The sequence below is a fragment of the Manis pentadactyla genome, chromosome 11 (assembly GCF_030020395.1).
Source record: "Manis pentadactyla isolate mManPen7 chromosome 11, mManPen7.hap1, whole genome shotgun sequence".
NCBI classification, from domain to species: Eukaryota; Metazoa; Chordata; class Mammalia; order Pholidota; family Manidae; genus Manis; species Manis pentadactyla.
In genome coordinates this window covers 64,740,318-64,766,660 of record NC_080029.1, presented here as the reverse complement: position 1 = coordinate 64,766,660, position 26,343 = coordinate 64,740,318, and the positions used below count along the sequence as shown (strand labels likewise).

The window sequence follows — 26,343 nt, the reverse complement described above, 5'->3', positions numbered from 1 at the left end:
ATGTCTGTGATTCTTTATGGGGGGCCCAGCTGGAAAAAGCCAAATTTGGGTGCTAGTTGAACAGACCTAAAATTAAATCCTCATTATTTATTATTTTTCTTAAGATAGTATGAATACTCTAACTATACCATAATCAGACTAACCATGTCCAACTACTATTCATGGCTTCAAAGCTAAATAATCACATAGAATCCTCACCATCCCTACCTAATAGTAATGATATAAAATGACTCCTTAAAAATGTCACTTTTATATATTACTTGGTACCTCTGGACTACAAAACACTTCAAAAGTCTAGTCCTTAAAAATTAGGCCCCAAAATCACATTTTTTAAAAATAGCAAAACTTATTCCTGGAAGCATGCTAAAATATGTCCACTATGTAACTTATTCATTATGTAAGAATTTGTTCTACATGTAAGAACTTGTTTGTTATGCCTCAGAAGATTGGAGACTGACGAAAATTAGGCTTGGGGTGGATTAATGATTGTGCATTGAGCATTGACTCCCCTATACAGAATTTTATTGTCGTTAACAACCATTTGATCAATAAATATGAGAGATGCCCTCACAAAAAAAAAAAAAAAAAGGACAGACTTCCAATGGTAAAATAAATAAGTAACCGGGATGTAATGTATAGCATAAGGATTATAGTCAAGATATTGTAACAGCTTGGTAGGGTGATAGCTGGAACCTAGAATTATGTATAGAAATGTTTTATCACTGTGTTGTACACTTGAAACTAATGTAATGTAATACTGTCAATACCTTACACTTCAACATAAAAGGGAGCAATAAAACAGATTACACACCTCAAAAAAAAAAGTAGAAGCCTTGGAGTAAACAATATGAATAAATATTTTTAGTGCAAAAAATAAAATAAAATATGTCTAATTATTTTAATTAACAATATTTTTGTTGAAAGACATGTTAAGGTATACTTACTGCTTATCTGTCCATAGCAATACAGAAAAATAAATACTAGATCAATATTTAACGGAGGAAAAGAATATACTGCTACACCAGTGGATTTTTCTCTTTGAATTTAATGAGTTTACATCAAAAAATTAGGTAGTCATTTTACATTTAAGGAATAAAAATCTTTAAAAAAAATACAAAGAGTGAAAGGATTTTAACCAAGTTTACGTTTCTTTTTCCTACAGTTTTTAACAATTCATCTCATCACATCTTATTGCAATGTGCGAATGCATTTGCAGCACCCATTACAATCATGAAACTAAATTTAAGAAAGCACATTGTTAATAACGGCCCTCAAAGGAACTGATTTACTTTCTATTAAAAATGTATGGCATATAAACATTACATAATAGTGCCACTTAACTATCTTTTGTCACAAGAATCATCACCAAAGTTTTCTGGAAATGAGTCCACATAAAATTAAATATTTAAAAGGTGAAATGTTCCTTATTTTAAATTTAGCAAGACCTTTCTTTTCCTTGTTAAGAAATTCTTTACTAGTTTTAAAGCAAAAGTTCTTAGAATGGAGTCCTGATAGCTAAAACTATACTGAGTTCAAACTTACAGGTAAGTCTTTCATAAATAATTCTCAATAAAATATCCTCCCTCCCCATACCCCTGCTCCGAATCTTGTATTGTTTCTTACAAAACTTTGGTCAAGAGTAGAAATATATCTAGGCAGATATATATGCCATACAATAGCAAGAGCAGTAAAACCCAACTAATGACTTTGGGTTTAGAAGGCAATTAAAATATACTTAAAGTTACATTAAGAAAAGCTTTCACAGGATAATATTCAAACAGTCACAAAGGTTAGGAAAATACTGATATCAAAGTACAAATGACTACAATGTTAAAATAGACAAAAGCTACTATACAAGAGCCTCTTTTAAAATTAAAACTAAAGAACACAACACATGAGTCAGGATTATTTTCCTGTTCTACTCATGAATTTTAGTCTTTTTTATTCATAGGTTGGCTATGTTGACATCTAGTAGAGTTTCTTATGACATCTGTTGAAGTCTCATTCCAACTTCAGAGGGTGGTTCTTCCACACTGAACCTCTCGATTTTGGTCCCTTCTTTGTCACTGTACAATTTCAAAGTAGTGCAATATCGCCATGATGTGCTGAGGCATGAAGACATATCCTGTGTACAGTGCCATCCCCACAACAGAAACCAGCATGGAATATGAGTCATGGTTAAGGAAACTCAATTGAATTGGTTTTAATTTATTCAAAACTAAACCCCAAAATGTTTTCAATAACTGTTTTATACTAAAATACCCATTCACTTAATGCTTTCTCATATATATCAAGTATTTATAAAGAATTAGTCATTCTAGCCACCAACATTAACTGTGCCTGGCACCATTCTGTTTTTTTTAGCTCATTTATCCTCACCTATCCTTACAAGGTAGGTACTGTTATTCTTTCTCCCTCTTATATGCCAGAACATCAGACTGCCTAAAATGAAACACAGAAAGTGACAGTGTTCAATCTAAGAAAGAGAAATAGACAGGAATAATATTGTCTTTAGTGACTGCAAAAGGTCTACCAACTTAAATAACAATGTATGATCCAAGAATTTTAGAATGATTTAGACTAGAATATGTCTAAAAGCATTCGCTTTAGAGCCAGACAAAGCTAAGATCACATACTAATGACATATAAACTGACAGCACTTGCTACTGTTCAATAATTATTTCTGCTAAACTTTGCAAGAAATTAAATCAAAGTCATCTTGATAACCTGAAGAATAACATTCTGTACTGTGTTCCCTTCTCCTCATTCCAAAAGGAATCCAAACTGTATATAAGCAAATCAACAAGGGGGCCTCCTCTTGGGCCACACAAAATACTGGTAACACAAATTATGTAAAATCTAAGGGCTTTTCACTTTGCAGAATGATGTAGCCGTGCTAAGAGGAATAAGTGCTTCTGAATTGGGACTATATTTCTTTCTTTCTTTCATTCATTCATTCATTCATATTCTTTTTCCTTCTCTCTCTCTTCTCTCCCTCCCCTCCTGTCTTTCATACCTTTCAGCTCTAAATACTAGCAGTTCTATAATACCTTACATTCTTGTATGAGAAGATAGGGTTTAAATAAACAATGTGCTTTCTACCAACTAATATTTGAATAATGGGTTAGTTGACAAACCTCTTTTGTATATTATCTTACTTGACCCTTACAGCTTCTCTGTGAAATGTTTATTATTACTATTACTCAACAGAGGCTGACAAGACACTGAGTGACAGGGCCATACAAGATGCTGTCTTTAGTTACAGTCCAAATGCAAACCAAAGCTATCTGATTCAAATGCTAAATTCATTCCCCTCATCCAGGAAAACATGGATGAAAAGTTTCCCAAAATCATTTTTATTTACTTTTTAGCCTCCCTTAATCCAGTTCTTTCTTAAACTATCACCTTCTATTTACCAACTTAATTTCTTTAAAAAGTGCATGCTCATTGTTCCAATATCATTGCTCAGTACCCACACAACCATCTGACTTCTCCCCCTCCAGACTACAGACACTGCTGTCAGGTTACCAGGGACCACCTGTCAAATCCAATGGCTATTTGAATTGACACTATTTTCGTCTTTCCTCTTCAAAACTCTTCTTACTCTAAACTGAAGCACTTCCACAGGGCTTGCCTTCCATCTCTCTTAGGATTTTCATGTTTCACTGGTCATTTTTCCCTGTCTGTCCCTTTTGTGTAAAACGATTAAAGTGAATTTTGTGCTTTTCTCCCAAATATCCACTCCAACCCTCCTCCTGGTATAGCAGCCATGCTCTTTGGGTGGGTCTAACCCTGTCCCATCTCTAGGGCTAAGCCCTAAGTGATCTTAAACAATTAGAAAACCCTTCTCTTTGTAACAATGCCCACCCCCAAAACTGATCAAGCAGCTCAAAGTTTAGGACTTCTGTCAGGAATTCAGGAACACAGATTCTCTCTCTCCTTCTAGAATATGCAGTTTGCTGATGAACCACTGGAGTCACTTTGCCTCCATGAGGAAAGCAAAACTCGGAACAAAGCTGACACATGACAGAGGCAGAACAAAAATAATCACAGAAAAATGGAGCCAGAACCTTCATCAAACATCTGAAGCCCACCCTACCCCTGGATTTTCATATACATAAGCCAACAAACTCCCTTTACTCTGAAAACAGTAGTTTTGTTATACTTGTAGCTGAAAGCACTCTAAGTAATAAAATGTAATTCCCAATGTTTTGTCTTGGGCCCTACACACTCTTATAACTTAAACAATCACCTTAATATTGTTGACTTGACTCCAACTTCCATACTACAAATATTTCCTATGACTCGCTGAACATTTCCACCTGTGACATTCAACAGAGCCAAAGCTAGCTCATTAACTTTCTTCAAAACCACCTCTTCCTATGAGTCTTATTTTTTCAACTATTTGAAAACAGTTGATGTAACTATTAACAGTTTTGCCCATTTAATCTAGAAACATCTTTGATTCCATCTCTCCAAATTACAATTATTTAAGACAGCTCTTTACTAAAATGATCCTTTTAAAATGCATAAGGCTTCCCAATGCCTATAGGACAGCACTTAGAATTTTAAGCCATGCCTCTAAGGACCTTTCCAATCTAGCCCAAAGTACCTGTCTCAGACTGGAGTCCATAGAAAGAGAAAGGCATTGAGACAGGAACAGAGATTCTTGTACAAGTTATTCTTGAAGGAGTTTTATTAGAAGGGGAGTAAGTAGAGCAGAACAGAGCAGGGTGGGGGAAGCTAAGTAGGTACAGAGACTGAGACTCAGCTCCCACAGACCGCTGTGGGGCATGAACTGTACCACATGCTGATACTGCTTTGAGGCAAGAGGCCTGATCTTTTCTATCCCTTTATCTGTCAGTCATTGGCTGCAAGATGGACTGGTGAGGAAAAACCCACCTGCAGACAGCTGCCGTGGCCAAGGTCAATACTCGGGAGAAGGGGCAGGTACAAGGCATTAGCAGACAACACCCCCGGTGGCTGGGGGATAAGGTATATCAGCTAGTAAAGGGGATGGAAGTTGAGGCCAGGAGCATCTGTTATACCACTTTCCCACTGTACCTCACAACACTCCAAATCGTCCCTCCACCAACACACATCCTGCTCACAGCCATATTACATGAGTCTAAGAAAACACTGTTCAATATCTGCATTCTGCTCTGCCTTTATTATGGCTGAATAATAATGTGAGTAAAAATAATAGCAGTAACAGCAGCTTTCATTCTGTGAATGTCTAGTGTGTGCCCAGCACTGTTTAAGCCCATCAGTGAATTCAAGTAACTTCCCAAAATCAGAGTAAGCAACAGAGCCAATTCCAAATGAACTCAAACTCCAGAACTGTGTTCTTAACCACTGCACTCAAAATGCCTTTTATATGAAAAGTCCTATTCCTCCTAGGAAAACCTAATCATTCTGACAGCTGTTAGCCACATCCTCTTGAACAAGGGCTTCCCTAACACTTGTATTCGTCCCATTCTTACCCCAACCTCCTGGCAGAATTAATTACTCCCTACTGCTCCTAAAGCTCTTTACTCCTATAATACAGCACTTACCACCTGACATTACCTATTTGTAGATGTATTTATCTCATCCAGATTATCACCTCCTTGAACATAGAAACATCTTATTATTTCTGTATCTCCAACATCTAACACAACACAAGCTCAATAAACATTTAATGATAAAAGGAATTGTTCAAGAAACATTATTCGACTCAAGATTCACTGTGGTGCTTTCTACATATTCCACAGGATACTGTGACTGACAGAAAAGAAAAACAATATCCATTTCTAGGTAATATTGTATTTGCAGAATGTTTTTGGTTTTTTACAGCTTCTACGTAAGTCTTATAAATATATATGCCAAGCAAATGGAATGGTGTAGTAATAATCTCAGGTCATTGGCTCAAATTCAGTTCAAGAAAGAAGTGATTACTAAAGACAGCCATTTGAATGATTATATTACATACTCTTTATAGCACTATAATTCTTCAAGTTAGCATGGAGAATAGATTGATTAAGGAACATGAATAAGTTACCTTAACAAAGATTGCTCTAAGAATGTGAAACTTAAGTTCAATTTTGTGAACACTAAATTGTCAAGATTTTAAATTTTTATGTGTAATATAAAATGTTTTTCTAAGTGAAACAGAACTTGTCAAAATGTCTAAGGTTTTTTGCCTTATATTAAACTATAAGATACGAGAGTTCATGACTTAAGCATTATGTTGTCATGCACACATGTGGAATAAAAACAGTAAGAAATAAATGGCAATAATATATGCTAAATTCAGGACAGTGCTTACTTGATGGGGTGAAATGCAAAGAGGAGGAGGGGAGAAGCAACTAAGAAGCATAAAGAGGGCTCCAGATGTATCAGCAAAGCTTTTCTTCAACTCACTGTAGTATATGCATGTTCATTATATTATTCTTTATGGGGTTTCTATAGGCCTGGATAGTCAATAACTTTTTTTGATAAATAAGAACTGTAAAGGAAATGGAACCCCATACATAACTAGACTAAAAACTGTTCTGTGTGAAGGATCTTCCTCTTGTACAAAGTTTGAGTTAGGTATCATTGGATCTAATTTGTTACTAGGAAATAAATAGAAAGTCTTAGCTCTCAGAAACAGAAAAAATAACTCTCACTTCGGGCTAAGATAACCAGAAAATTATCAAAAGTCACACGAACCAAAATGCAAATGCCAATTTCCAAACTGCTCAAAAAAAAAAGCTTAACCTAACCTTTTACCCATAGCCTCTTACTTAATTTAACTTTTATCCTGTGTCCCCCACCAAAAAAATGTTTCTATATTCTGATCCTATTTCTCCTATTTCCAGAATCACAATAATTAAGCCCTCTAACAATAAGTTTTCTATACAACTTCAAAATTATCCCAGAAATTATCCTAAAGTTCTCAACATAAAGGAATATTTAAAAATGACTTAACTGAAGGAGGGGCGGAAGATGGCGGCGTGAGTAGAGCAGCGGAAATCTCCTCCCAAAACCACATATATCTATGAAAATATAACAAAGACAACCCTTCCTAGAATAAAGACCAGAGGACACAGGACAATATCCAGACCACATCCGCACCTGAGAGAACCCAGCGCCTCGCGAAGGGGGTAAGATACAAGCCCCGGCCCCGCGGGAGCCGAGCGCCCATCCCCCCAGCTCCCGGCGGGAGAAGAGCAGGCAGAGCGGGAGGGAGACGGAGCCCAGGACTGCCGAACACCCAGCCCCAGCCATCCGAGCCAGAGTGCAGGGCCCTGGATACTAGGAAAACAGGGCAGCAAGAACAGTGAGCAGGCACTGGAGGCTGGGCGACAGAGGACATAAGAAAAGCGCGCAACCATTTTTTTTTTTTTTTTTTGCTTTTTTGCTCTTTTGTTTTGGCGAGCGCTTTTTGGAAGTCTTAAAGGGATAGTGCCCCCAATACTATGGAAACAGGGCAGAAAGACCGGTGAGCAGAGGCCTGAGGCTGGCACCGGAGAATAAAGAAAAACGAACGACCACCTTTGTTTTTTAATTAAAACCTTTTTTTTTTTTTTAATTAAAAAAAATTTTTTTTTTCATTTTTTTTTTTTTTTTTTTGGTGGGCGTTGTTTTGTTTTGGCGGGTGCTTTTTGGAAGTCTTAAAGGGGCAGGGCGGGTCACTTAATCCAGAGGTAGGGAATCCGGGATCTCTGGGCACCCTAACCCCTGGGCTGCAGGGAGCAGGGAGGCCCCTTACAGAGATAAATAGCCTCCCAGCAGCTCCTGCTCCAACGCGACTACACCATTTTGGAGTAGCTGCCCGAGCCAGGCCACGCCCACAGCAACAGCGGAGATTACCTCCATAGCAGCCGGGCAGGAAGCAGAAACCCTGTCTGCGCGCAGCTGCACAGCACAAGCCACTAGAGGTCGCTGTTCTCCCAGGAGAGGAGGGCCACAAACCAACAAGAAAGAAAGTCCTTCCAGCCATCACTCGTCCCAGTTCTGCAGACTATTCCTATCACCATGAAAAGGCAAAGCTACAGGCAGACAAAGATCACAGAGACAACACCAGAGAAGGAGACAGACCTAACCAGTCTTCCTGAAAAAGAATTCAAAATAAGAATCATAAACATGCTGACAGAGATGCAGAGAAATACGCAAGAGAGATGGGATGAAGTCCGGAAGGAGATCACAGATGCCAGAAAGGAGATCGCAGAAATGAAACAAACTCTGGAAGGGTTTATAAGCAGAATGGATAGAATGCAAGAGGCCATTGATGGAATTGAAATCAGAGAACAGGAACGCATAGAAGCTGACATAGAGAGAGACAAAAGGATCTCCAGGAATGAAACAATATTAAGAGAACTGTGTGACCAATCCAAAAGGAAAAATATCCGTATTATAGGGGTCCCAGAAGAAGAAGAGAGAGGAAAAGAGATGGAAAGTATCTTAGAAGAAATAATTGCTGAAAACTTCCCCACACTGGGGGAGGAAGTAATCGAACAGACCACGGAAATACACAGAACCCCCAACAGAAAGGATCCAAGAAGGGCAACACCAAGACACATAATAATTAAAATGGCAAAGATCAAGGACAAGGAAAGAGTGTTAAAGGCAGCTAGAGAGAAAAAGGTCACCTATAAAGGGAAACCCATCAGGCTAACGTCAGATTTCTCAACAGAAACCCTACAGGCCAGAAGAGAATGGCATGATATATTTAATACAATGAAACAGAAGGGCCTTGAACCAAGGATACTGTATCCAGCACGACTATCATTCAAATATGACGGTGGGATTAAACAATTCCCAGACAAACAAAAGCTGAGGGAATTTGCTTTCCACAAACCACCTCTACAGAACATCTTACAGGGACTGCTCTAGATGGGAGCACTCCCAGAAAGAGCGCAGCACAAAACACCCAACATATGAAGAATCAAGGAGGAGGAACAAGAAGGGAGAGAAGAAAAGAATCTCCAGACAGTGTATATAACAGCTCAATAAGCGAGCTAAGTTAGGCAGTAAGATACTAAAGAGGCTAACCTTGAACCTTTGGTAACCACGAATTTAAAGCCTGCAATGGCAATAAGTACATATCTTTCAACAGTCACCCTAAATGTTAATGGCCTGAATGCACCAATCAAAAGACACAGAGTAACAGAATGGATAAAAAAGCAAGACCCATCTATATGCTGCTTACAAGAAACTCACCTCAAACCCAAAGACATGTACAGACTAAAAGTCAAGGGATGGAAAAACATACTTCAAGCAAACAACAGTGAGAAGAAAGCAGGGGTTGCAGTACTAATATCAGACAAAATAGACTTCAAAACAAAGAAAGTAACAAGAGATAAAGAAGGACACTACATAATGATAAAGGGCTCAGTCAAACAAGAGGATATAACCATTCTAAATATATATGCACTCAACACAGGAGCACCAGCATATGTGAAACAAATACTAACAGAACTAAAGGGGGATATAGACTGCAATGCATTCATTCTAGGAGACTTCAACACACCACTCACCCCAAAGGATAGATCCACTGGGCAGAAAATAAGTAAGGACACGGAAGCACTGAACAACACAGTAGAGCAGATGGACCTAATAGATATCTATAGAACTCTACATCCAAAAGCAGCGGGATATACATTCTTCTCAAGTGCACATGGAACATTCTCCAGAATAGACCACATACTAGGCCACAAAAAGAGCCTCAGAAAATTCCAAAAGATTGAAATCCTACCAACCAACTTTTCAGACCATAAAGGCATAAAACTAGAAATAAACTGTACAAAGAAAGCAAAGAGGCTCACAAACACATGGAGGCTTAACAACACGCTCCTAAATAATCAATGGATCAATGACCAAATCAAAATGGAGATCCAGCAATATATGGAAACAAATGACAACGACAACACTAAGCCCCAAGTTCTGTGGGACGCAGCAAAAGCAGTCTTAAGAGGAAAGTATATAGCAATCCAAGCATATTTAAAAAAGGAAGAGCAATCCCAAATGAATGGTCTAATGTCACAATTATCGAAATTGGAAAAAGAAGAACAGATGAGGCCTAAGGTCAGCAGAAGGAGGGACATAATAAAGATCAGAGAAGAAATAAATAAAATTGAGAAGAATAAAACAATAGCAAAAATCAATGAAACCAAGAGCTGGTTCTTTGAGAAAATAAACAAAATAGATAAGCCTCTAGCCAGACTTATTAAGAAGAAAAGAGAGTCAACACAAATCAACAGTATCAGAAACGAGAAAGGAAAAATCACAACGGACCCCACGGAAATGCAAAGAATTATTGGAGAATACTATGAAAACCTAAATGCTAACAAGCTGGGAAACCTAGGAGAAATGGACAACTTCCTAGAAAAATATAACCTTCCAAGATTGACCCAGGAAGAAACAGAAAATCTAAACAGACCAATTACCAGCAACGAAATTGAAGCGGTAATCAAAAAACTACCAAAGAACAAAACCCCCGGGCCAGATGGATTTACCTCGGAATTTTATCAGACATACAGGGAAGACATAATACCCATTCTCCTTAGAGTTTTCCAAAAAATAGAGGAGGAGGGGATACTCCCAAACTCATTCTATGAAGCTAACATCACCCTAATACCAAAACCAGGCAAAGACCCCACCAAAAAAGAAAACTACAGACCAATATCCCTGATGAACGTAGATGCAAAAATACTCAACAAAATATTAGCAAACCGAATTCAAAAATACATCAAAAGGATCATACACCATGACCAAGTGGGATTCATCCCAGGGATGCAAGGATGGTACAACATTCGAAAGTCCATCAACATCATCCACCACATCAACAAAAAGAAAGACAAAAACCACATGATCATCTCCATAGATGCTGAAAAAGCATTTGACAAAGTTCAACATCCATTCATGTTAAAAACTCTCAGCAAAATGGGAATAGAGGGCAAGTACCTCAACATAATAAAGGCCATCTATGATAAACCCACAGCCAACATTATATTGAACAGCGAGAAGCTGAAAGTATTTCCTCTGAGATCGGGAACTAGACAGGGATGCCCACTCTCTCCACTGTTATTTAACATAGTACTGGAGGTCCTAGCCACGGCGATCAGACAAAACAAAGAAATACAAGGAATCCAGATTGGTAAAGAAGAAGTTAAACTGTCACTATTTGCAGATGACATGATACTGTACATAAAAAACCCTAAAGACTCCACCCCAAAATTACTAGAACTGATATCGGAATACAGCAAAGTTGCAGGATACAAAATCAACACACAGAAATCTGTGGCTTTCCTGTATACTAACAGTGAATCAACAGAAAGAGAAATCAGGAAAACAACTCCATTCACAATTGCATCAAAAAAAATAAAATACCTAGGAATAAACCTAACCAAAGAAGTGAAAGACTTATACTCTGAAAACTACAAGTCACTCTTAAGAGAAATTAAAGGGGACACTAACAGATGGAAACTCATCCCATGCTCGTGGCTAGGAAGAATTAATATCGTCAAAATGGCCATCCTGCCCAAAGCAATATACAGATTTGATGCAATCCCTATGAAACTACCAGCAACATTCTTCAATGAACTGGAACAAATAATTCAAAAATTCATTTGGAAACACAAAAGACCCCGAATAGCCAAAGCAATCCTGAGAAAGAAGAATAAAGTAGGGGGGATCTCACTCCCCAACTTCAAGCTCTACTATAAAGCCATAGTAATCAAGACAATTTGGTACTGGCACAAGAGCAGAGCCACAGACCAATGGAACAGACTAGAGAATCCAGACATTAACCCAGACATATATGGTCAATTAATATTTGATAAAGGAGCCATGGACATACAATGGCGAAATGACAGTCTCTTCAACAGGTGGTGCTGGCAAAATTGGACAGCTACATGTAGGAGAATGAAACTGGACCATTGTCTAACCCCATATACAAAAGTAAACTCAAAATGGATCAAAGACCTGAATGTAAGCCATGAAACCATTAAACTCTTGGAAGAAAACATAGGCAAAAACCTCTTAGACATAAACATGAGTGACCTCTTCTTGAACATATCTCCCCGGGCAAGGAAAACAACAGCAAAAATGAGTAAGTGGGACTATATTAAGCTGAAAAGCTTCTGTACAGCAAAAGACACCATCAATAGAACAAGAAGGATCCCTACAGTATGGGAGAATATATTTGAAAATGACACATCTGATAAAGGCCTGACGTCCAGAATATATAAGGAGCTCACACGCCTCAACAAACAAAAAACAAATTACCCAATTAAAAAATGGGCAGAGGAACTGAACAGACAGTTCTCCAAAAAAGAAATACAGATGGCCAACAGACACATGAAAAGATGCTCCACATCGCTAATTATCAGAGAAATGCAAATTAAAACTACAATGAGGTATCACCTCACACCAGTAAGGATGGCTGCCATCCAAAAGACAAACAACAACAAATGTTGGCGAGGCTGTGGAGAAAGGGGAACCCTCCTACACTGCTGGTGGGAATGTAAGTTAGTTCAACCATTGTGGAAAGCAGTATGGAGGTACATCAAAATGCTCAAAACAGACTTACCATTTGACCCAGGAATTCCACTCCTAGGAATTTACCCTAAGAATGCAGCAATCAAGTTTGAGAAAGACAGATGCACCCCTATGTTTATTGCAGCACTATTTACAATAGCCAAGAATTGGAAGCAACCTAAATGTCCATCAATAGATGAATGGATAAAGAAGATGTGGTACATATACACAATGGAATACTACTCAGCCATAAGAAAAGGGCAAATCCAATCATTTGCAGCAACATGGATGGAGCTGGAGGGTATTATGCTCAGTGAAACAAGTCAAGCGGAGAAAGAGAAATACCAAATGATTTCACTTATCTGTGGAATATAAGAACAAAGGAAAAGCTGAAGGAACAAAACAGCAGCAGAATCACAGAACTCAAGAATGGACTAACAGGATCAAAGCCTAATTGGGCTACCCCGAAAATGAACTAAGATACGATATGAAAAAGAACTTCCAACATCAGCACTCTCTGGAAGACTCATGCCAGAAGATGATCATCAAAAACCCCAACAAAGATCCACGCACTGCTACAGGTGTAGATGCACTCATCCCACCAGTTCCTGGACTTGCCATGGGAATGAGGAAGGAGATATATAAGCTGGCCTGTGCATACAGTAAAACAACAAATTTGACTGGATCTATACTGTTGGAACTCAACCAAGAATTTGGAGAAGTGCAAATTGTAGCGCTCCAAAGTCTTACAACTACAGACTATTTACTGTTAAAAGAACATAAGGGATGTGAACATTCCCCAGGAATGGGTTGTTTTAATTTGTCTGATTTCTCTCAGACTGTTCAAGTCCAGTTGGACAATATCCACCATGTCATAGATAAGTTTTCACAAATGCCTAAGGTGCCTAACTGGTTTACTTGGTTTCACTGGAGATGGCTGGTAATTACAGATATGCTTTGGTTATGTAACTATACTCCTATTATGTTAATGTGTGTGCGCAATTTAAGTAGTAGCTTAAAACCTATTCATGCTGAAGTTACTCTACAAGAAGATATGTCAAAGAAATAATCAATCTTCCCATGTTCTCTTCCGCCTGCTACTTCTATAGCTTTTCTTCTTCCTTCCTAATTACAACCCTTAAATAGAATTCGTGCCTCGTATCAAATTTACCGAGTATCATAATTCTTCCAAGTGGTAAAGATACCTCAAGACAAATGCTGGGCATAGAAGCCACAGGGCATAAATATGCAAAGAAGTAAAAAGCTAACCTTTTCAAACAATAAGGCTTCCCTCTCACTTACCAACTTCACATTTCCCTGTATGGCCCCGGAAGATGACTGGTTAGCCAGAGACGGGTAAGATTCCTCAAGGGAGGAACAACCTAAGACAGGCACAGTTGCAGGGGGGCCATCAGGTGAGAAATTGGGGATCAACAGAGGTGAGGCTTAGAACCTCACCCCCCCTGTCCTGAGAGAAATCTTCTGCATACGTGGATGTTTTATTGCTCTTGTCTAGCTTGGATTAACACATAGTCTACAGGCACACACCTGATCATCTACATTTGCTCTCTTACAACACTAAACTATGTTTTCTACCTTTATCTTGTATCTACCTACCACTTCAGCATTTTATTAAAAATAATAATAATAAAGAGAGAAATGTGGTATCCACATATAAATCAAGTATAAAAACCAAATGAGTATTCATATTTGAACTGACTGTTTAGAGTTCATAATGCATGAGCAAAACCGAAAGTTTCTGTGATGACTGCCCTTGTACTATGTAACTTATTCATTATGTAAGAATTTGTTCTCCATGTAAGAACTTGTTTGTTATGCCTCAGAAGATTGGAGACTGACGAAAATTAGGCTTGGGGTGGATTAATGATTGTCCATTGAGCATTGACTCCCCTATACAGAATTTTATTGTCGTTAACAACCATATGAGAGATGCCCTCACAAAAAAAAAAAAAAAAAAAAGGACAGACTTCCAATGGTAAAATAAATAAGTAACCAGGATGTAATGTATAGCATAAGGAATATAGTCAAGATATTGTAACAGCTTGGTAGGGTGATAGCTGGAACCTCGAATTATGTATATAAATGTTCTACTACTGTGTTGTACACTTGAAACTAATGTAATGTAATACTGTGCATCAACTACCCTTCAATAAAAAATAAATATTTAAAAAAAAAAAAATGACTTAACTGTACAGTGACACTCCCACTAAGTGAACACGAGGACAATGGGACCACGAGGAACTTCTACTAGCCTTAAAAATCACCTTGCAAAAAATGCAAAAAGAGGCACCTTTTATAAGTAGCTTTTCCATGTAACCAATTTAAGCAATGTAATTGAAAACACTGATTCTCCAGTGTACTGAGTTGAATATTCCCTGAGATTATACTTGGCACCATTTAGAATGGTAGTCTTACTGACACTCTTAGGCATTGGTTTTATTGTGACGTCTGCAAGGTTAGGGAACATGGGATGTTCATCTCAGAAGTGTTCTCACAAAGAGACCTAAACATACGGCATTTAGAGTATACTAGCTACAATTTGCTATTTGGTACTTGAGTGAGTTTCTCAATTAATTGCCTGCTTTAACATACCTCTTAAAGTATCCTTGACACACTGCAAAGCCCAAGAAACAGGTGTTGAAAGCACCCCAGCTTTCAATGGAGGAGCCCTGGGTTTGAGCTGTGACTGTCAATTCCTGGTTTTATCAAAATCTCTCTGATCACCAGTCTCCTTTCCCATAAAATGGGGACACACACCACCTACCTTTGAGGGTTGATATGAGAGTCTGGAATCAAATCCATTCTGAAAAAAAAAAAGGCAAATATGAACCTTATTAAAACTATGGTTTGAGGCCTTGGGCACTTAGCATCATGACCCAGACCAAGGCTTGAGAATTGCCCAAGGTCACCCTGCTACTAATTCATTATTAATTTATAATACAATTCTAGGATATCACAACATCTCTGGACCTGAATTTCTTCTTAAAATGAGGCCACTTCCTACATTATTTTAGGACCCCCACTTGCTCAGAGAAGGCATTTAGGCACCACCTCCCAATCATCCTTAATGCAATTTCACACACGCAGAGAACAATGTAAATAACCAATGTTATATAATGCACATATATTAGAAGATAATACACAAAATAATAGAGTGATCTTTCTGTTTTCCAAACTCTTACTGTTGTTTGTGTCAGTATCAGTAGCTGTACACAAATTAACCAAGGCTATATTCTATAGGGAGCTACGTGATTCGAGATATACAGAATAAAGTGAGTAAAATCTGGAATGTAACAAACAAAAAAACTCAAGAACGCAAAAATAAGTTTTTCTCTTTTGTGTGTTTATGACAGTCTCTTCCACTGAATTTTAAGTGCTTGAGAGGAAGAGCACCTCAGCCCAGCTGCTCTCTGCTACCAGCTGCAGTGAGTTGCTGGATAAAACACACTGCATGAATCATTCAAGAACTGAGCATACAATATGCCAGGATATGTGTAGGCATTGAAGATAAATGTTTGTTCAAGAGCTGAATGAACAATCAGTGGTATTTATAACCTGGACATACATAAATATTTTATGGGTTCAATGGTTTTAAAAGCAAGTAAATGTGAAACCATATATCTGTATGTTGTTTGCTGTTTCTTTAGCAGGGATCCCCAACTAATCACAAGCTGATAAGTTTTCAGCTAGATAGGAAAAAGTAATGATTTTTGCCCATACAAGGGCCATCCCAACCCTTTTTCCAGCAACTTAAAAAAAAAAAAAGCCCAACGACAAAGAGAGGAAATGCTTTCAAGATAAAAACAGTACATCAGAAGCAAGACCACAGTAACTAACATTTCCTGTCCCGACCGGTAATTCTCAACGCTTACCAACTACTTCAACAACCTATTCATACAAGACTTTGGAGAAATCAAAAGTAGTTTCTCCCTGGGAAGAGGCTGGGGACCTTTGTTCCAATGGATATGACTTATACTTCTTCACTAACCTAAATAATTGTAATGCTTTAAGTTTGATTGCTCTGGTCACATCAAAAACAAAGCTAAAATGTCATCTAAAGCAATCCATTCTTCTAGTAGTCAAATCCTTGTATTATAAATTAATAATGAATTAGTAGCAGGGTAACCTTGGGCAATTCTCAAGCCTTGGTCTGGGTCATGATGCTAAGTGCCCAAGGCCTCAAACCATAGTTTTTATAAGGATCATATTTGCCTTTTTTTTTTTTTCAGAATGGATTTGACTCCAGACTCCCATATACCCTGAAAGGTAGGTGGTGTGTGTCCCCATTTTATGGGAAAGGAGACTGGTGATCAGAGAGATTTTGATAAAACCAGGAATTGACAGTCACAGCTCAAACCCAGGGCTCCTCCACTGAAAGCCAGGGTGCTTTCAACACCTGTTTCTTGGGCTTTGCAGTGTGTCAAGGAGGAATGTGTTTAGCAAGCAAAACCCATTGTCTGAGCTTTCTGTAGTGTGTTGACCATATTGATTTTACAAACTATAAGTTGATGATGAACTCTTAAAAAACTAAACAAACAAAAAAGCAAGCTACTGAAACCAGAAATCATCATATTCAACTCTTGAACTGAACTGGAAATAGTCTGTAGCACTGAGCCCAGAGACATCAAGGCTATGTATCACTGTGCACTTTTATAATTAGACCTTCTACTGATTTCGTGAAGATTTGAAATCCCAGGGGCAAGGGGGGAAAAATTCAGTCTGCTCTGAAACATAATCTATTCTGCTACAATATGTTTCTGGAACATCAGTTATCTCACACGTGACTAATACAGGAGTTACACTGTTTCAAATGGGATTTTTCATAAATTAGGGGAGCCAGATTAGTGGGAAAAGTATTATAACCTTCAGCAAAAAGCATCCCTCAGCTCAGCTGCTGCACAATCAGGAGTCCTTCTAGCTCTATTTCAAGGAAATTAAAAATTAGCATCTGCACCCAGGCTCCCTCTCCAGAAAGGCACAAGCCAGCCTAGCTAGCTCTCAGTTAGGGGTAAGTCGCACTGGCATCTCCACCTTCTCAAAGGCAGCCCACACCACCTACATTACGTATGCATTTCCAGTCAACTCTGTCCATGCATTAATATCCCCTGGGGCAGCCTCAAGCCTGCTTGCCCAGGCTATCCACATTATCCCCCAAGATGCCAATTATTGTTTTTGTTAGTGCCTGCTTACTAAGTTGCATAGATTCTGAGTGGTCTGCTCCAAAGCTATTTTCCCATAAACCCTTTATTAGGAGATTTTTCAAGAACATACATAACAATTGATGGCTGAAATTCTTGTATTAATAGTAATTCTACTTCTTATAACTATTGACCATAAGTACTAGCTATCATTTCTTACTATTATTTTTTTAAGTACCCCAATTTATGAAAAGTAGCTCTATTAGGTAGATATTCCAGAACATACAGTTTTAAGTATTAAATCTGAGCATGGGAGGTGGGGTTTTAAAAAATCAAAAGAATTTATCTTATCTTTGTTTCTGCATACCATAAATGTTACAACACTCAAAGTCTGAGTGGGTCAAAAACCCTTTCTAAAGCAATGGAGACAGGACCCACAATCATCTCTACTGACACATCACTGACGTCACATGATGAAAACCTAGACTATGCGTGCTGCCCTCTCTACCAACCTCCGACTCTCCCAGCCCACCCCAGCACAGACCACCTAGCTCTTGTGTGGCACAGTTTTCATCTTCCACCTTCCCTGAAAGCTGCTAAGGAAAAGTTACAATATCCTAAGGAGTACAGATAGGGGATATTCTGATATTCTCACTTAGCCAACCAAGTACCAGGTCATACAAAACAAGTCAGAGCAGCCGTCTTCAAATAAAGCACAGGAGCGCTAGAGGTACAAGAAGACTTTCCAGAGGTTAGGCCCAGTTGAGGGGAATCAGTTTACAGATCTTCAGCTTCCACTCCCCTAAAGCTCATCTGAAAACAGTTGTGGTCTGTTAGTTCCCCTACCCATCCCCCTTACTACTTCTCTTCTCCCACTTTACTTCCTGCATCTTACAATTCTGCATTTCCCCAGGATACAAAATAATCTCTGGGGCAGCAGACAGAGGAATGCTAACTTGAGCTGTACTCTATCATATTCAGGTATACAAACTCCTTGCACCGCTCCAAGCCTCACCTACCATTCCATCTAATAATCTGAATTCGGAAGTGAGATGCCTTTCCAACTTGAGTCCAGCAGAATAGCTCCCACAAAGGAAGATGGCCAGAAGAAGAGCTATTCTGCCCATCAACAAGGTGGTGGTGCCCAGAGAATACACCTTCAGCATCCGCAAGGCCATCCATGGAGTGGGCTTCAAGAAGTGTGCCCTTAAGCATTCAAAGAGTTCTGGGAATCTGCCACGAAGGAGATGGGAACTCCAGATGTGTGCATTGACAGCAGGCTCGACAAAGCTGTCTAAGCCAAAGTAGTAAGAAATGTCCCATACCATATCCATGTGCAGTTGTCCAGAAAAACATAATGAGGATGAAGTAACAAAAAAGGTCTGTATGTGGTTTACCTATATACCTGTTACCACTTTCAAAAATCTACTATGAATGATTTCAGATGTTAACTTAAAAGAGGATGATGTTACACACTACATGCTTTTTGTTTTTCTGGGGGGAGGCTACACAAACAAGAAGTCTGAATGCCACTGGGGTGGAGGATTGGAACTATTAATTTATCAGCTACAGTTATTTCTACCTCTGCTTCCTCCATTTAGTGGCCCTCCCACCCCAACAGAAAGCTGCATTATCTTCTACAAAATGGAGACGAAAAGGAAATGGCACAAACTATACAAGACTGAATTGAAGATCATTGGGAAGAAATTCTCCTAGATAAGTTTGAGGGTAGTACCAAATGATCAGGTTTTATCAAGGTTATTCTGAAATCCCATTTTGCTTGATAGTATCTTGATAAAATCTTTCTAAAAGGTATCAAGCTACTAAGAATACTTTTCCAGAAGAAACTTTCTCTGATATTAAGAATCTTGCCTAATTATCAAACCACACACTGATTTTTTCACTGGACCCCTATTTAAAGCATCAGATGATTCTCTATTTACATTTCTTTCAAATGAAGAGCTCATTAAGAAAAAAGTTCTAGTAGAAGACTCTGGTGAATTAGGATTTTAATGATAATTTCCTTTATTGAATAGCCCAGCAGAAGCTCTGCCAAAGACAGAGACAATGATCTAAACGTCCTCACTGGCAGAAATGTAAGATTTTTCTTGTTCATTTTGTTTGTTGTGTTTATTTACAAAATACACTTTACATAGAAAATATACAAAACAAAAAAATAAGATACTAACTTAACTGTAGGGAATGGTATCAATCATAAATAGTACTCTGAAAGTGGCAGAGCAATATATATTCCTCAAACACCTCTATTGGCTTATAAAAGCTTTGCTCTCACCAAACCATGCACCATCAAACAACACCTACTAAGAGTATTTTCCAGGTATTCACAGATATCAAAGGGAGAGATGCACAGCGAACTGCTGGTACTGGTTGCCCCAGGGTGGCTGGGGCAGGGTGGAAAGAATTTCACCATCTACCTTTTTGTACCTTTCTAATTTTAAATCATGAGATGTCTAACCTATTTTTTATTTACCATTTGAGAATTTGTATTTTCTAAACTCTCAAATACTTTAATTACTCTAGTATATTGAGGTATGAAGAAAGACCCTTCTTAATTCTAGCTGTAAGCAACTGAGGAGGATAGAGCAAAAATCTAAGAAAATTAATTACCTTAGTTGCTACTGAAAATAACATATGGCTTAATAATGTTAATGCTCTTTTTTCATTTTCATTCAAAGCCCACCTCAATCCAAAACCTACCAGTGCTTCAATCCTTGCCTCCTCTCATCGCCCTTATCTATTCAAAGCCTACAACCAAAGTAAACCTTTTCCAAACTGAAAATCAGATTGGATTACTCTTCATTCAAAACCTTCTGCAGCACCCTTTTTCACCAAGATTAAAAACCAAAAGTCCTTACATTGGCCTCCAGGGCTTCCCCTGACTCTGACCTCACAGCCTACAGTTCTGTCAGTCTCAATCTACTGTAGCCCTACCTGCCTGCCTCAGTGATGGCCTTCACACATGCCAGGCAGGCTCTGGACTCTATCTAAGACTTTGCACTGGCTGTTCCCTCCACCAGCGATGCTCTTCCCTGATATTTTTACCCAGTTAACTCCCTACCCTTTATGTTTCACTCAAATATTCCTTTTTCAGTGAAGCCCCTCCTGATGTTCTCTTTAAAAACAGCAACTCCATCCTATCTGCATGTTTCTTATCCCCTGACCCCAACCTACTTTTCTGTTGTCCACTATGTTTAGCACCCTACATACTAATTCACTTACTTAAAAAGTTCCACAAGAACAGGGATGTTCGTTCGTCTCATTTGCTCACTGATGCGCTACAAGCACCTAGGCCAGCATCTGGCACAAGGGGCACACAGAGGAGTCTGTTGAATTAATAAATGGCCCCAACCTGCTTTTTCAACTTTGCCACGTATTCTGACTTAAAGAATCCCTGCTCCAGCCAGTCAGCCTGTCATCCTCAGCACTGCAGTCCACATCTTCCCATTTGGGGAGAAAAACCACTCAAGTACCTCCTGAGAAGTCCTCAGAGCTCTCCCAGTGCACTATGTGCTTCCTGCCCTGCGCCCCAGACCACTTGCTGCCCAGCTTCCTCGGCTGATCCATCTGAGAACATTTGTAAATGCTGATATTTCCTGAAACTTGGCTCAATTTCCCTCAAAGAAAAAATGAAGTCCTTCTTCTTGGAAACTTACTACAGAACTCAGTACTTTAAAAATGAGGGGGGAAAAAATATTCCTAAGGCTGTATTTTTTTCCCCACTCAAAAGTCTTGTGAGAAAAGAAATGTACATTATTATGGCTTTATTAAATACTAAAATGTCAGTGAGAAAACTGTTGCCGGATCTGAGTAACCCTACTCAAAAGTATGGCGTCTCCCTTCATCTCCTGAACTTACTCCAACAGCTGAGCCAGGACTACAGGATCTGACCTCCACTCCTACTATGCAACCCCCCTCACTCTGCCCTGCCACACTGCCCCCGCGGCTGTCCCTGAAACATGCCACACACGCTGGTGCTTTGCAGGGTGAGCATTCATACTTATTGTTCCTCTTGCCTGAATGTTTACTCCCCTGGAATTCTCCCCCTGCTGAAATCTTTCTAAATGTCCCCTTCCTGGCTACTCTACTGAAGAGCATGCCCTCTTTACTTCCTCTTCTGTTTTACTTTTCTCCATAACAGCTGTGACAATCTAACATTCTACATTTTTTTATTTATTCATCTAGTGGCATTATATTTTTGTTTTATTCAGTTACAGCCCCACTATCTACAATATCTAGCAATAAAGTACATAGTACTTATGGAACACAGAATTCAGCAAACATACACACTTTACAATGTGTAGACAGAGCAATGCACATTCTGTTAACATTTGTTAAAGTGAATCAAAGTTCTTTTAATCTACAGCATTTTCTACTTCTTCAAATTTGAAGTCTCTCCAAGAGCTGAATTCTGTTCATCAGAAATAGCCAAGCTCCAAAGCTACTCTAAAAGGTGTTTAAAATAAAGTCTCTTTTACCATTCCCAAATATTTCTGCAATTGCTTTGAAATGACAAGTCAATATATAAACAATGATTCTCCAGCACTATTTGTGGGCCCGGCACTGTGGTTGAAGAAAGCTTTTTCCTTGAAGAAACAAGGACTATCTTTCAGGGGGACTCTAATTCCTGACATAAACCAAAATACTGTCCACATTTGGGCTTAAAATAAATAGAAATAGAAAATGCCATGGAAACACAAGAAGCCTTAGAAAATGGCAAATATAACCCAGCGACTACAGAATAAAACTTTATTTTCTTGATTTTTTTTTTAAAAGCTAAAATAACTTTTACTTGTTCTTCAAATTTTTTTTTAATAAGATATTTTTAATTTTTCCACCTCCCCTCAACAGCAGTTACAATGTTATTCAATGAGGCACTTCAGGGAGTTGTCTCACTGGTTACAAAACCTGTCTTGGTTACAAAACCTGGTCTTATCCTTTCCCACTGATGGTTGCCAGTAGGGAAAGGAGGCTTTTGAAACATGTTAAAAATTTCCCCTCCAGTGATGGGAGGTGGTTCTCTTTTGGCTACAGTATTCATTGTAATATTTAGCACTTATGTGATTCATTTTATTGTTACCTTCTGATTTAATGCAAGTGTCACATCGTCTTTTTGTATGACAGAAACTATGTCTGCACATGGAAAAAGTTCAAATATTGGTTGACAAATCAAAAGCTAATGTGTCATTTCAAATGTGGTATCAGAAGACAGATGATAAGAGAAAATTTAGGATACAGGACCTAGCATGGAAGGATTTACAAGACAGATTCATAGGTCTGATTGTTTCAAGAACTATTTACAATGTGTCTGACTTTACAGATGCATTTCCTTAAAAACACAAATTATTTTTTGGGAATCACATTTCCTACTTAATTTCAAAAACCCTCATATTCAATTGGCACTGACCTGTCAATTACAATAGCTATTAACTTCTAGCTACTTGATTTGGGAAGAAATAGAGAAGCAAATTCAGATGCTAAAGGATACCCCTATAAAGTGTGCAGACTTTAAACAATTATAGCAGGTTATAGGTTTTTCCTAAAATAATAACAACTTCAAATTAAAGGAATTACAGCAGTGAAATAAAAACTAATGCATTTACTTTCTTCTAGTGTTTTTCTCTATCCAGAATATCTAACTCAGAGACCATTTTTCAGACAGACATACCTCTTACACTAAATTTTAGGTTTCTAGCAGCGATGATTGTATTCAATGTAATTTTTAAGAAAGTCTGTCTCCATCTAACTGGTCACAAAATAGTTCTGAGTGAAGCTTACTTATTATTAATGAATTTATGAAATTCAAACTACTTCACAGTAATTAAGGTACCTAATAAGCAGAAAAAATCCAGCTTTCTCATTCAGTTCTTTTCTGAAATCTAGAATAAGGATCCAATCTCAAAGTGTTGTTCCAAACTACAGAATAGCTAAAAAGCCTGACTTGAACTCTAGAAGCTGAGATGAAATGCTACAAATACAGCAGCTAATAGTAATTTAAGAGTTGGCTTATGTCAAAAAGATTGCATTTCTCTACCCTGAGTTAACTCGACAATGTGAACTTTGAAATAAGATTTTTTTTTTACCTTAGGCTTAAAACCATCGAATTCTACCCCTGATGCTAGTTCACTGAAGTTCTCACTAGTTTTTTAAAAACTGAAATCACCTGGTCACAAACCAACGAGAGGTCAAAAGCTTCCAAGACAAAATTCTACAGAGGTACTACACTTCACTTCATAATTTACTTCTCCAAACCCCTGCAAAAAAAAAAAAAAGAGCCACTACCCAGGTATTTATACTATTACTATTGCAATAATACACAAAACCTTAACACCACTGACACTGTATCATTTATCCACCTGCCAACAAAAGCTTTTAAGGGTAAAATCTTTAGCAGGCTGATACTAGGCTCTACACTCAACTTCTGATTTAAAGAGTGTCAATTTACTGCAACATTGTTTAAATCCACTTTTAAGATGATTTTAACTGAGGCAAGAAATATGTGCTTCTATATTTTAGTATACATTTTACAAAGATGACAACATGAGCTCTAACTTATAGAACTTAAGAGTGTGACTAAACTGTGGCTACAAATAAATGGTGCAGGAAGTCAGAACATACTTCACACTGAGACTTTGAACTCAACATGTGCATTCTGGTTCTTAAGTTACAGATGTGGAAAGAAATGCCAACAATAATAAAAATAAATTTCCTTGTAAGCAGCTAAGATTCCTCAAAAGTGTTCAAACAAAAGACTCAGCTTTTTTAGTACAATCTTATGCTAGTTCAATATAACACACACACACACACACACACACACACTTACTAAGACTTGGAATGAAATTGACCTAGTCACTCCAAAATGCAACCACGCATCTGCCGAGTTCTTCTTAAGCTGATCCAAGGCAGACCACACTAAGGAAAGACCCTGCATGCAGTAAGTACGTTATGTGAAATATTTGTTTCATATTAGTCCCCACGCTTTAAAAAAAGTTACATCTCATTATTAGCATTTTTACTAATCAAGGGATGTCAAGATAGACAAACGGAGACACAAACATCATGGCCTTCAGGTAGCCTAGCTTCACAAACTTTAGTTATTGAGGTTGTTGGGAAATTGAGATGAGTTTAGATACAGGCAAAGTGCTTAGCACGGTTGTTTGGCTCGTAGTAAACACTCCATAGTCATTAAAAAGTATTTATTAACTATTACGGAAACACTTTCAAACACTATCTACAACTAACCACAAATTCTTTTGGGGACTCGACTTCTACGAACTATGCAAAGAACTAATTAATAAAAAACACATTTCAAACTACCTACTTAGAAGACCAAAAAGGTACAATAACAAACTGCTTTCAAAAACTGTATTGGGAGTCAGGAATACAAATTCACAACCAAATAAAAAAGCTGATAAACAGGTTAGCATTCTCATTAGGACCAAAGCCAGCTAAATCAGGGACAGTTAAAGGTCAAAGGCTTCCAAGCCGGGAGGGATGTGCTCCACTTGCTCGGTCCCCGCCTCCCACGGGAACACGGGACCGAACCAAAGGCAGGCGCGGCTGAAGCGCCGGCGAGGACACACCCGGTTAGGCAGCGCCCTAGGGGATTTCCTCCAGTAATAAAGACGCTCCTACCTTGGATCAAGATACTCACAGTCGACCCCGGATCTCAAGAGTCCCCGTCCCCCGCCCCTCAACCACAGAAAGGCCGCGCTCGGCCCCGAGACCTCCGCCCGCGTGCCCGCAACCAAGAAGCGAGCCCGCGCGCGCGCGCGGTTCCCACGGGGTCGCCTCCCCGCCCTCCGCCTCCGCCCCGCAGGCCCTGGGTCTGCCCTGGGTCCGGGAGGATGCCGCCCCGGGCCCCGCGCCCGCGGCCCGTGAGGATACTGAACACAGTCCGCTCCCAAGGCTCCAGCATGTAGAGCGCCGTGACTAGCAGGTACTGGTAGTAGAACCAGGACATTTGCTTCCAGGCCCGGGAGAGCGCCATCCCCGCCACGCGCTTCCCGCGTTGCAGCCGGACGTCTGTCCAGCCTCCGGATCGCCTCCTACAGCCCCCGGCCTCCAGGCCCGCCCGCTCGCCACCCCGCGCCCATTGGCCCTCCGGCCCGGCGCGTTACCCGTGGGCACGCCCAGCCTCGCGCGCGCCCGAGCAGCTGATCGCGAGCCCCGCCCCGCCGGCGCTCATTGGCTCGGCCTGCCTCACTTCACACCGCCCCCTCTCCATTACCTCCCGGGCCGCGAGCCGGAGAATGTCCCCGCGAGAGCGCCCTGCCCCGCCCCTGCCCGGCCTGCCCGGCCGTTGGCTAGAGGGGTGTTAGTGGGCTGTGGGTTCCGCCAGTCCGGCCCAGAAAGGCTTGTCGAGGAAATATTTGTGAGATCCCTATGATGCCGTAGGCATCTTACTGGGCAGAGGGATTACAGAGGCGAACAGAAACGTATTAAGTCGTTTACTTCGTGCAGTTTACCATCTGCAGGCAAGACACATTAATCACTCGAATGCAAGTAAAGCTGTGATAGGTGCAGAGGTGGAGAATTGAGATGCTCAGGGAGGGTGGAGGCAAACGTCACTTACCTAGTCAAGGAGGTCAGGAAAGGGGTCTCTGAAGAAGTGATGCTCACATTGCCTCCTTCCTCCCTCCCCCACCCACATGCGCTAACG

At 39.4% G+C, this 26,343-nt stretch overlaps 1 protein-coding gene across 1 annotated transcript; it reads right to left on the bottom strand.

The window, feature by feature from the left end:
- Positions 1–1,028: 1,028 nt before the first annotated feature.
- Positions 1,029–25,792, bottom strand: SPTSSA (serine palmitoyltransferase small subunit A). The gene is made up of 2 exons (XM_036881316.2): positions 25,569–25,792; positions 1,029–2,167 (listed from the first exon to the last, which is right to left on the bottom strand). The coding sequence occupies exons 1-2, from the start codon at positions 25,669–25,671 to the stop codon at positions 2,064–2,066; spliced, it is 207 nt and encodes a 68-aa protein (XP_036737211.1). The 5' UTR covers positions 25,672–25,792; the 3' UTR covers positions 1,029–2,063.
- Positions 25,793–26,343: the final 551 nt, after the last annotated feature.